The following is a 12,086-nucleotide window of genomic DNA, read 5'->3' on the forward strand; positions in this document are numbered from 1 at the left end:
AATTTGCCATTGGGAGGTTATGCTCATTTACTGTTGTATGAAATGGCACAGCTAAGTGGTTTTTTGAAGGTCAATACAGTGATAGAGTTGCCATGAATTGTTATGGTTTCTTATTCCAGGTGACTCTGGTGTTGGAGAGCACTTACTGTTTGTACTTAATCACATTTATTCCTTCAGCTCAAATGCAGGGAGCCCTTACATGCTTCAAATATTAGTAAAACATTCTTCATGTAACCTAAATGAATATAAATAGATCATTAGCCTAGTAACAGCAAATGTAACCTTTCACTTATGCTAAGAGTACTGTTTGAACAAAGTGTTTTGAATTCACCACTGATGTCACCAGCTCCCATCTATTTGATCCATTCCTCATGTTGACAAGAGATTTTTCCTGGATAGCTCACTTTATTAAATACTATTTCATTCTTGTGACTATTTCACTGTAGTGCATTCCCTAACACAGCATTTTATGCCCACCTGTAATTCTTAAAATTTTAAAATTTATTTTAATTAAATTAAATTGATGAAAATTAAGAAATTATTCAAGTTGTTAAAAACATGTCATTTTTAAACCTAGCATTATTTTAATAGCGATGATCTTTGGCAGATTCTCGGGAATCTCACTTGTTTAAGCAGAAGTTTGAAGCGTTTTCATTAGGTATCTCAGAATATTGAAGCAATGTAGTAGCTAAAAGAACTAAAATATCCATCTCTAGAGTTTTACACTTTGTATTTATTGTTATTATGAACCAGTACTATTTCTGTATTTACCACATTGATCCAAGTTTAAATCCTCAAAGTGCTTGATAATAGCATCCCACTTAATGCATTTTTTAAAAAATACATTCTAGTGAATTGGGAAGTCCATGTAGAAGTTTTGCAATATAATCTGTTTAGTGCAACTTTTGGCTCTTTTTGATCAGTGTAATAATGTTTTTCTAGATAGTTTTTTTTTCAAGGATTTGACATTGTTCATCTTTCAAACTGCTGGCTCTCAGATTTCTGGCTGGGAGGGTACTCCATTACTAGTTCTCATGGCTCTGATCCTGTCCTTGATAGCCTGAAAACTGTATGCGTGAGTTAAATGATTATATGTGTATTTAATCATCATCTTCTGATTAAGAATGAGGAAACAATCAAATCATCTTAATGTACAGTTAGTATCAAGTTGTCTATGTGTTGGTGTTGCCTTCCTAGAACTGTAACGCTGGGTATGAATTTAGAAGTTACCCAGATTGAGGAAGCTGTTGGCTAGAGAGGTAAAATTACTTGATCAAGATCCTGCCCTTTTAGGAAGCCAATGAAAGCTTCCATTATAGTTCTATACAGGAGAGATGTAAGCATTGTGGAATGCACTACAGAATATAATTTACATTTTAAGTAGAGCCATCAAGTGATTTTGAGAAGCCTGAGACTTTTCTCATGGAATGATTTGGATATGAGCAGCGATCACACATGTCATTTGCTGAGCAGCTGTTGAAGCAGGCAGAGCATGATTTTGCCATTTGCTTTATACATTACATCTGGTTCCCGGAAAAATTTGAAAGAAAAAAAAAATCACTGATGTTTGAAGGAAGTGCTTTTCTTTCCATTCCTTTCTCCTTCCTTTCTTCCTTATTTCCTTTTCTTTTTTATTTTATTTTTTTCAATTTCAAACCATGACTTTTGGCTCAGCATGAGTCTTAACTGAGATACCTGTTTAAGTGTAGTTGGGAAGGGAAGAGGTCTTTCTTATAAAGTACCTTATAAAACCTACAACTCACCAATAAAATGTAATCTTTCCTCTTTTATTTTTCTCTTTTTGAGATAGAGTCTGCCGTGAACTCTGTGTAGTTGTACCTGTCTTCTGAGTGTTGAATTTATATTGTGTGCTAACATGCCTGTCTTACTATGCAACTTGAGTTTAGCAGAGACAGTAGAACTGTAGAGAGTTTCATGGGTGATTGACTTATTTTCATCTTTGACCATCCCATGACCCAGAGATGGTGAGTCTTATGTATTAGGTAAAGTCTTAACCAAGTAGAGCCCTAAGAGGTTTCTCTCCATTCTTTGGCTGAGAGACATTAGAAATTCTCTGTATGGTACCAGTATTCTTAACCGCTTCATCTTATTTTGGTTTCATTGTACACCATTAACCTTCTATTAGAAACTCTGTGTGTGTTAGTTTTAGGACCATTGTTTTACCTAAAACAAAATCCTCTTCTTACTAGGGAACCCACTTGGAGACTGAGCAGCCAGGGGCTACATCTGTGCAAGGGTTCTAAGTTATCTCCATGCATGGTCCTTGGTTGGAGTATCAGTCTCGGTCCCCTGGTCCCAGATTTTTGGTTCTGTTGCTCTCCTTGTGGAGCTCCTGTCCTCTCCAGGTCTTTCTATCTCCCCCTTCTTTCATAAGATTCCCTGCAGTCTGCCCTAAGTTTGGCTATGACTCTCAGTATCTGCTTTAATACCCTGCTCAGTAGAGTCTTCGAGGCTCTCTGTGGTAGGCCCCTGTGTTGTTCATGAACTCAGTGGCTGGATCTTTGATAACCTCCCCTCCCCCGAAAGAGGGAGCAGCCTTACCAGGCCAGGAGGAAGACAATGCAGCCACTCCTGCTGAGACCTGATAGACTAGGGTCACATGGAATGGGAGGAGGACTGCCCCTATCAGTGGACTCGGGGAGGGGCATGGGAGGAGAAGAGGGCAGGAGGGTGAGATTGGGAGGGAAGAGAGAGGGACTATAGCAGGGCTACAAAGTGAATAAATTGTAATAAAAAAATAAATAAATAAACTCCTCTTTGCCTGCAACCTCACATTTACCTGCAACCTTTGCCTGAGACTCATATTTTCTTGGAGAACCCCTTCAACGAGTGATCTCAAAGCCACTGCCTAAGAGCTAAGGGTTTTCATTGCAACCCTTAGCTCTTCAGAAGGAAAAATCCTTGTTATCTGGGTGCTTCTGTCGTCACGTTGAATAACCCCACTCAGTTGAAAATACATTTCATATATATATATGAAATATATATATATGAAATATATATGTATATATGTGTATTATATACACATATATAAATATATATACAAATATATATACAAATATTTGTATATATATGTATATATATATGAAATATATTTCATATATATATGAGATATATATATATTACAGATCTTTGAATTGTTTATAGTACTTTCATTACATGTCCTCATCCTTTGTCCTAAAATGAAACTGTTAAAGAATCACTATTGAGAAGTGAAGATGCCTCCCCCATAGTTCAATTGTTTCCCCAAGAAACAGGAAAAGTACTGTCAGTGTATAAAAGTGTTGAATACTTGACAATAACACTCCCTTGCAGAGAAGAGACTAAATTTATGGTATGTCTAAAATAATTTCTATCTCTTCTACACTCCAGGTCACGTCAGGTGGAACATTCATTGGCATTGGGCGGAAAACTCCAGACTGTCAAGGCAACACCAAGTATTTCCGCTGCAAATTCTGCAATTTTACTTATATGGGCAACTCATCAACTGAACTAGAACAACACTTTCTTCAGACTCATCCGAATAAAATAAAAGTGTCTCTCCCCTCCTCCGAGGGTGCGAAGACCTCAGAGAAGAACTCTAACAAATCCATCCCTGCGCTTCGAGCCAGTGACTCTGGAGACGTAGGAAAGTGGCAGGACAGGATCACAGTCAAAGCGGGAGATGACACCCCTGTCGGCTACTCAGTGCCCATCAAGCCTCTCGATTCCTCAAGACAAAATGGTACAGAGTCCACCAGTTATTACTGGTGCAAATTTTGTAGTTTCAGCTGCGAGTCATCTAGTTCACTTAAGCTGCTAGAACATTATGGCAAGCAGCATGGAGCATTGCAGTCAAGCGGCCTTAATCCAGAGTTGAATGACAAGCTTCCCAGGAGCACTGTCATTAATCAGAATGATCTAGGCAAAAGTGTAGAAGGAGAGCCATTAACCAAGCCAGAAAAGGGCTTAGGTGGGGCTAAAAAGAAGGACTTCCCCAGCAAGGGAGCAGAGGATAATATGGTAACAAGCTATAACTGTCAGTTCTGTGACTTTAGATATTCCAAAAGCCATGGCCCTGATGTGATTGTAGTGGGTCCACTTCTCCGTCATTACCAACAGCTCCATAACATCCACAAGTGTACCATTAAGCACTGTCCATTCTGTCCCAGAGGTCTTTGCAGCCCAGAAAAGCACCTTGGCGAAATTACTTACCCGTTTGCTTGTAGAAAGAGTAATTGTTCCCACTGTGCGCTCTTGCTGTTGCACTTGTCTCCTGGGGTGGCCGGCAGTTCCAGAGTCAAACACCAATGCCACCAGTGTTCCTTCTCTACCCCTGATGTAGATGTGCTCCTCTTTCACTATGAGACCATGCATGAGTCCCAAGCTTCGGAGGTCAAACAAGAGGCAAACCACCTGTTAGGATCTGATGGGCAGCAGGCTGTCAAGGAAAGCAAGGAACACTCGTGCACTAAATGCGATTTTATAACCCAGGTGGAAGAAGAGATTTCGAGACACTACAGGTAAGTTTTCTGGGGACCAAAAATACCAGGAGAATCATAGAACCCGGAGAGTGGAGGCAGGAATTGATGGGGCTGCATGTGGTGTGGCTGGATGTACAGGGCAGTCACATAGAAGATCTATAGGTTTGCAGATGATAAGTTGGTTGATGTGGTGACTTCAGATTTTAATTTACTCACGTGTTCTCGTTCCCTGGGTATAGAGTGCATTTTCAAGTTCCCAGTTATGATGATGATGATGGAAGAATTTAATAATTTTGCAAAGCAAGTATGATGCTGCATCCTATAATTATTGAAGGGACAGCTCTCAAATTAAAGATTCTTTTAGAATGTGTGTGTGTGTGTGTGTGTGTAGGTTTATTTTTATTTTTAATAAAATTTTTATTTATATATATATATTAATTACAGTTTATTCACTTTGTATCTCAGCTGTAGCCCTCTCCCCCATTCCATCCCAACCTTACCCTCCCTCCCTCTCTCTCATGCCCTTCTCCAGTCCACTGATAGGGGAGGTCCTCCTTCCCTTCCCTCTGACCCTAGCTTATCAAGTCTCATCAGGACTGTCTACATTGTCTTCCTCTGTGACCTAGTAAGGCTGCTCCCCCTCGGGGAGCATTTTATTCTCTAGAATACATTTTATTCTTTAAAAGCAATCAGTCTGAAAACATGTCCATTTTTTTTTAAATGAGATTGGACGTTCTTCTCACTTTTCATAGTTGTACGGAATTTTTGACTCATTGGTGTACAAACAAGAATGTTGACCTGATATTTTGTAATGCACCTGAATTTGGTTGTATTGTCACTCCTTGGAGGCAGATAAAACATTTTATTTCAATTCATTAACCTAGACAACACCACACACACACACTCTTTTACTTAGTTGATTCTCCCTATAAGTTTTTCTTTTCCCCTACAGCTTACTGTCCATCCTTTCTAGAGATGATTTTACATTAAACATTCTTTTAACCTACGTGTTTGCTACTTATTTTCAGCACTGCATATTTTACCAGGCATTGTGTGTAGAGGAGTAAATCAGATAGGCACCATCAGTGGCCATATGGAACTGACATTTTACTAGGGAGGACAAGGCACCTACAGATCATTAGGAGTGGGGAGCTGAGAAACGTAAGACTAGGCTTGAGATGAACATCATGAGAGCACAGCTGAACAATGACAAGTCAGGAAGTGCCGCCCCAAGGAAGAAAGCTTTAGGCTGAGACTTTATGATAAACTGGAATTATTATGCTCAAGCCTCAAAGAAGCAAGGTGTGCAGAGCTGAGAATTTATTGGTGCTTTATTATTATTCTACCTCTAAGCACCAAAGTAAGGTTTTTATTTACTTTCTCATTTTATATATTTACTTATTTTGGTATGGTCATACCATAGCCCAAGCTGGAATACAGCTCACCATAGACCCCATGTTGACCTCAAACTCCTGGGCAATGTTCCTGCTTCAGTGTTTTCCACCTGTTGAGATTAGAGGGGTGAGCCATTGGATTCAGCTTTTACTTATTATTTGAAATGCTTTTTATTTGTAGGTTCAATACCCTAGATTAACAAAAAAAGTCTGCTTATTTCAGTTTCTATATCATGACATTCAACAATGCCTTTTGTTCTTTTTGCAAGTTCTATGTTAGTGGCATTGTATGTGTATCTTCTGAGTCATCAGTAATGAAGCAGTTCATGTCCAACAATAGGCCAATAATGTTAGATGTTAATTTGAAGGGCATCCTAATGTTCGCTGTGAATCAAAATGTTCAGAAAACACTTAGTTGAGATTTACACTGTTTAATTTATAAGGTCAGTCCTAGGAAAGACACAATGCTGCAATCAAATATGTGTTCACACTTGCAATGAGTGCTTCTGTCTTCTCTGATGTTAGCTGCATGTTAATTCCTTTTTGGGTAGCAAGCATCAGCTTCTCCTCGCTTCTTATTAGTGTGGATGCACAAGCATGGATGAGTTTGTGCATATTGTACATATAGTGGGAAAGTGCTATAAGAATTTGAAGAGATTCTTATTGCTTTCTTTAATCATGAGGATAATGGAATACATATACAATATGCATATGTATGTCTGTGTGTGCATGCGTATACCCACCAAGCACACACACACACACACACACACACACACACACACACACACACCTAACTGGTATACCTAGCAACTGGATGATTTGGGCAAACACATTTTCTCCAGGAGTCTAATCTATTACTAAAAGCTTTGTCTGAAATAAGCAGAGTATTTATGTTCTTCATATAAAGGAAATAATCTTAGGGGAAATGAACAACATGAATAAAGGAGATTTTTTAATAATGTCCAGATTTAGTTAATTCTTAGTAATGAAAGTAACCCCTACCAGAAAGATACTATGCTTCCCTCACCTCACACGGTAGCTGCACAGTTTAACACATGAGCATGCATAGATCTGGGCAAATATCTTTATGCAAATGGAATTCCCAGGAGCATTTGCCTCCACAATAGTTTTCAATACTGACAGCTCCAAGGTGAGTTACATTTTAATGTTTCATTACAGAGTTTTAGAAGATTTTGAGGAGCTAAGGGTATATGACAAAGACAGTTGCATGTTGGCTTTGAATCTCAGGCAAGCTCTCAGAGTTTTATTAGCTAAGAAATTAAATAGAATGTGTTTTTAGAGCATTGAGTACTTAACTAATAGTTTTTAAATACTGACATAATTTTGTTGATCTAAGGACCTTTTGCATTTTAGGTTATTCATCTACAATCTGAGCGTCTTTATAGAATTATTTTAAATTTAGAGCCTTATTATTTCAAGAGTCATGATTCCCTACTAGAAAGTATAAGGAAACATTGCTAAATGCTGGTCACATTGGATGCCTTAGGAATGTAAAATAAAATAGTTATGAAGGTGCTTAAAACTCAATCAGCTATGAAAGTATTTTCTTCAAATGCCACTTTTAAAAACTAGAATAAGAGGTCATTTCATCTTATCTCAATTTTGTCTTTCTAGATTATTCTACATTTATTTTTAGTAGTCCTCTAGAGAATTTCTACTATCATTCTATGTTATTGTTAGGAAACATTCTAGGCTTTGTGTGCTTTATGTCCAAGAGCGAGGGAGACTGCAACAAAAGTCAGCATGATTGTACAATCTGTGTGGAGTCATTTCCACCTGAAACAGAATTGATGCAGAACCCCGAGAAATCTCATTGTGGATTCCATAAGAGCTTAGTGAAAATGGGCGAGTTAGCATCCTTTCTTAGTGCTTATGCAGACTTCTAATGTCCCCTAACTCACCTTGTCTCTGTCATTATATTCTGTGCATGACTCTGCTTTTCTTACTTCATACCTTTTATTAATTATTTCTAAATAGTGCACCATTTGCTGTTGGTTAACATTTTATCTACACGTTTAGTGTTATCATTTATGTTTCAAACCTAAGCAGGACAAAAGCCTTCTTACAAAGCAATTGTAAGTAACTATTCTAGTTAAAATAGAGTTTTAATGCATTGCCAGACTTCCCCAAATTAAGGGGAATTTCCAAAGCTTATTCTTCGCTAAGACTGCATAAACCATCGTGAGGGAGAAGTGAAAAGTAAGTGTGGCATGTGAGGTTGTGCAGAGGACAAATGCCAATATGTCTGTCTGCTGGATTTGGCCAAGACTAAGGCATGGGGTCCTCTGAAGAGAGAAGGTAAAATGAGGAGTTCCATCTTAATGCTGCTGCTGTTGAAATCATTTCCTCATTCAGTGCTCAACTATTGCCCTCAGAAATAAACATAAATATTTCTATAGAAAAGTACTTTATTATTATTATTATTATTAAGTAGCTATGGGTTTAGGTAAGTTTTGTATGTTTTGTATATGCCTACTGTTAAAATTTTTGCTGAGTATCGATAACACTGTATGTGACAAAAGTAGAAAGCAGAAATGATAAATCAGATTCCTTGGTATCTGAATTTATCCTAGATTAGATACTTTTCAGTTATAACATTTTCGTGTGTTTAAAGAACAAAAGTTACTATTTAAAATTGGTCATGCAATGTGAAACTATTAATTACTGAGGGGAGCCAATGAATATATACCATTACTAATTTAAAAAAAAGCATAGTCATTGAAAATAAGAAAAATAGAAGAATTGGCAGATTAGGTAATGATAAAGAGCCTATGGGTTAATCACAATGAGGCATTAGAACAATATTTTCTGAATAAACATTAATTTATTTAAATATTTAATTGGTTTAATGATTTGAAGTATGTGAGTGTTTTGTCTGCATGTTTGTCTGTGTACCGCTGGTTTGCTTGATGACCTCAGAGGCCAGAAAAGGGTGTGAGATTTCCTGTGTCTGGAGTTACAGACAGCTGTGAAACTCTGTGGGGATGCTAGAAAACAGACCTGGGTCTTTTGGAAAAGCAGCTGGTGCTCTTCACTGCTAGGCCATCTCTTCAAGACCAGAGAGAAAGTTTTGAAGAGACAGCAAGGAATTAGACAATATAAAATCAGGTAACACGATGTGGAAATAAATAGAGATCTTTATAGTTATACAACTAATCAGGATCTTAGAGGAAGAAGAGAATAAAGAGAATGGCATGAATGGTATACAGCCAATGTTTGAAGAGAAAATAGGGAGCAACATTTTTTTTTAGGACCCACTGATGAAAGATATAAAAACATAGATGCAAAGAAACATAAAACACACTAAGCAAAATATATACAAATAAACTTACCCATAAATATATTCTTACAAAAGTAAAAAAGATCTTTTAGAGTAGCTGCAGACGACCAAAAAAATGAGGTACTTAGAAAAGAGAAGTTGTCTTATATGCTCTCATTAGCAAAGCTGGAAACCGGAAGCAGGAGGAATATTGCCAAATGAAATCAAACCAGTGTTGCTTACCAACTACCCAGACTGTCCTCTAAGGATATGAAAGTAAAGACATGTTCAGATAAGACCTGGAAAACATTTCTGTCACACGTACATGTCCATTTTGATATTTATGAATGATTTTTAAAGATTGATTATATGTTTCAGTTTGAAATAATTGACATTGGATGCAGTAGATTGTCAGAGTAATGTGGCCATGGCTGAGTATTTGTCCTGAAAATGTGCCAATGAAAGAATATGGATAATGTGTTCTATTGATACTGAAAAATAGATATTTAGGCTAAGCACTTAATTATCAAGAAATCTGGAAATGCCAAGTCTCCTGAACATCAGTTCAGTTTCTAAAAATGGTGAAACCATGGTGCTAATAGTGAGATCAATGTTGATTTTATATTTTTTAAACAGTAAAATCAATGCTTGGAATACACAGATGCGGACATATTTTAACATAAAAACTGCCACTGTGAAACAGAACAATACAAGGACACTATAGACCATAGAGAAAAAAAATGTGCAATGTTTTTCCCTTTATTTGTAAACATTAATTATGCAAAAAGTTATCTGGGCAGGACATGTTTCTCAGTGGGAGAGTGCTTGTATATGCAAGGCTATGGGTTCAGCTACTTGTTCGACTAAACAAATAAACAAACAAAAAAGGAAAAGAAAGTAGCTATCTAGCCTTGGAATAAGAGGAGTTTGAGTCTTGGTTTTCAGTTTTGCTAGGTTTTATGTCATTTCCTATTTGTTGTCTGCTTTCTATTTTATTGGAAGACATATTTCTGTTTTGAATACTTGTTTCAAAATGAATTACAAACTAGAAATTTTTTAGGCATGACACGTTTTCTTTTAATACTGAAAGGAATAAATGGTTCAACCTATTTGGATATGAAGTGCCCTCTTCATCAAAGGCAGTTACTACAAATTAAATATTAATCAGGCTATCCAAACTTAAGAAATGGATCAATATTTTGTGGACTGTTTCTCCCCAGTAAGAACAAATATGTCTTGCTTTGAAAGTATTGTGGCACATGTCTATAATTCCAAGATTTGGTAGGTGATCAGGAGTAAAACGTTATTCTCACATCATCTTACATAGTAAATTTGTGATCAGCTTGGGGTACATGAGACCCTGTCTCATTGAGACCACACCAAAACACTCAAGTTGATTATCTATTTTCTGCTTTTGTATCTAGCTTTCAAGAACTCTCTTATATCTTGTCTTTTACTTCACCCTTCTAAGGTGTCAGTATTATCAATAGTGTAGATTTTTATATTACCAATAGTGTAGATACTGAAACACAACCAATGCTACTGGACATCAGTCCCACTATGTTTAAATTACAATATTTCCTCACCTTCATTTACCCTACCTGTGTCATAATTTGTCTCTAATTGTTTGTTTCTGTAAAGTTTTATTGATTAGCATTTTTGATATATTTTCATTTCCTTTGGTTCCTCTTTTACTCACCGATGAAGAAAAACTGTTTCAATTTCCTCAGATTGAATATTATTATTCAGTAAAAAAGAGCCTCTTAGGAGGTGTTTAGTTTCCCTCTCTTGAAATGCAACGTAAAACATTATTATTGCTGTTTTTTAGTGTATACCAAGACTGGCTTACTGTACACACACAGTTACCATCTGTCTTACTTCCTTTTCTATTGCTGTGTTAAGGCACAACAACTAAGACAACTTACAGAAGGGTTTATTACGGGCTGATCACTTCAGAGATTTAGAGCACATGACCACTGTTATAGGGACCATGTCAGCAGTCAGAAAGCTTGGTGCTAAATCAGTGTCTGGGAGCTTACATCTTGAATCAGATGCATGAGGTAGAGAGAACAAGATACTGGGGATGTCTTTTAAAACCTCCAAGTCTAACAGCAGTGACATACCTCCTTTAACAAGGCCATACCTCCTAATCCTTCCCAAACAGTTCCACCAACTACAGACAGAACATTCAAACAAATGGAGCGTATGGAGGTCATTTTCATTCAAATCACCATATCATCAGAGTTTTGTCTTTAAAAGAACATCTTCTAGCTAATTTTCTCTATAAACAGTTCTGATAATTTTATGAGTTATAAAAATCATGAAAAATCTTTACATAGTGATGGATAAATGCTACTCTTAAGACTTGGAAAGGGGCACGGTGGAGATGAAGGAGGGAGGGAGGGACTGGGAGGGAATGAGGGATCGGGACACGGCTGGGATACAGAGTTAATAAAATGTAACTGATAAAAAAAAATTAAAAAAATAAAAACAAAGAAGTTAAACTAATTTGTTTTAATGACAAGTATTGGGGCAAAATATAATGAATGCAAATCAAGTATCATATTGGCATTGAAAATGTACTAGTGATAAAAATTAGCCATCTTACAGCTGTATAATAGAAAATGTTGGTAAATAATATGCTCTATTAAAGATATATGAATAAAAAAAAAGAAAAAGAAAGCTAATTGCAAGTTGCAATTATCTCTAAAGGATACTGAATAAACATTCTCAGGGAAATTCAAAGTTGTTTAAATTGAAGTACAAGTTACTTTTCTATGGACAGATTGTTCTTTTCCTCCTGGAAAGATATGATGATTAAGGTTTTCATTAAAATCCTCTCATTTTTCATATTTAGGCTGTTAGTGCACAAGTCATGTTGAGTCTTCATAGTTGAAGGATCCAAACATTGCAAGAGATACACCAAAATAG

General features: G+C 36.7%; 1 protein-coding gene across 7 annotated transcripts in view; it reads left to right on the forward strand.

The window, feature by feature from the left end:
* Positions 1–12,086, forward strand: part of Trps1 (transcriptional repressor GATA binding 1) — a 240,359-nt gene that overhangs the window by 53,777 nt on the left and 174,496 nt on the right. For 5 of the 7 annotated variants that reach the window (XM_060389423.1, XM_060389422.1, XM_060389426.1 and 2 more), the window contains exon 3: positions 3,391–4,520. In XM_060389423.1, the coding sequence (XP_060245406.1) occupies positions 3,391–4,520 (1,130 nt within the window). The remainder of the gene's footprint in view (positions 1–3,390; positions 4,521–12,086) is intronic. The other 2 variants (XM_060389428.1, XM_060389429.1) reach the window with 1 other exon arrangement.

Source organism: Meriones unguiculatus, chromosome 8 (genome assembly GCF_030254825.1).
Source record: "Meriones unguiculatus strain TT.TT164.6M chromosome 8, Bangor_MerUng_6.1, whole genome shotgun sequence".
NCBI lineage: Eukaryota > Metazoa > Chordata > Mammalia > Rodentia > Muridae > Meriones > Meriones unguiculatus.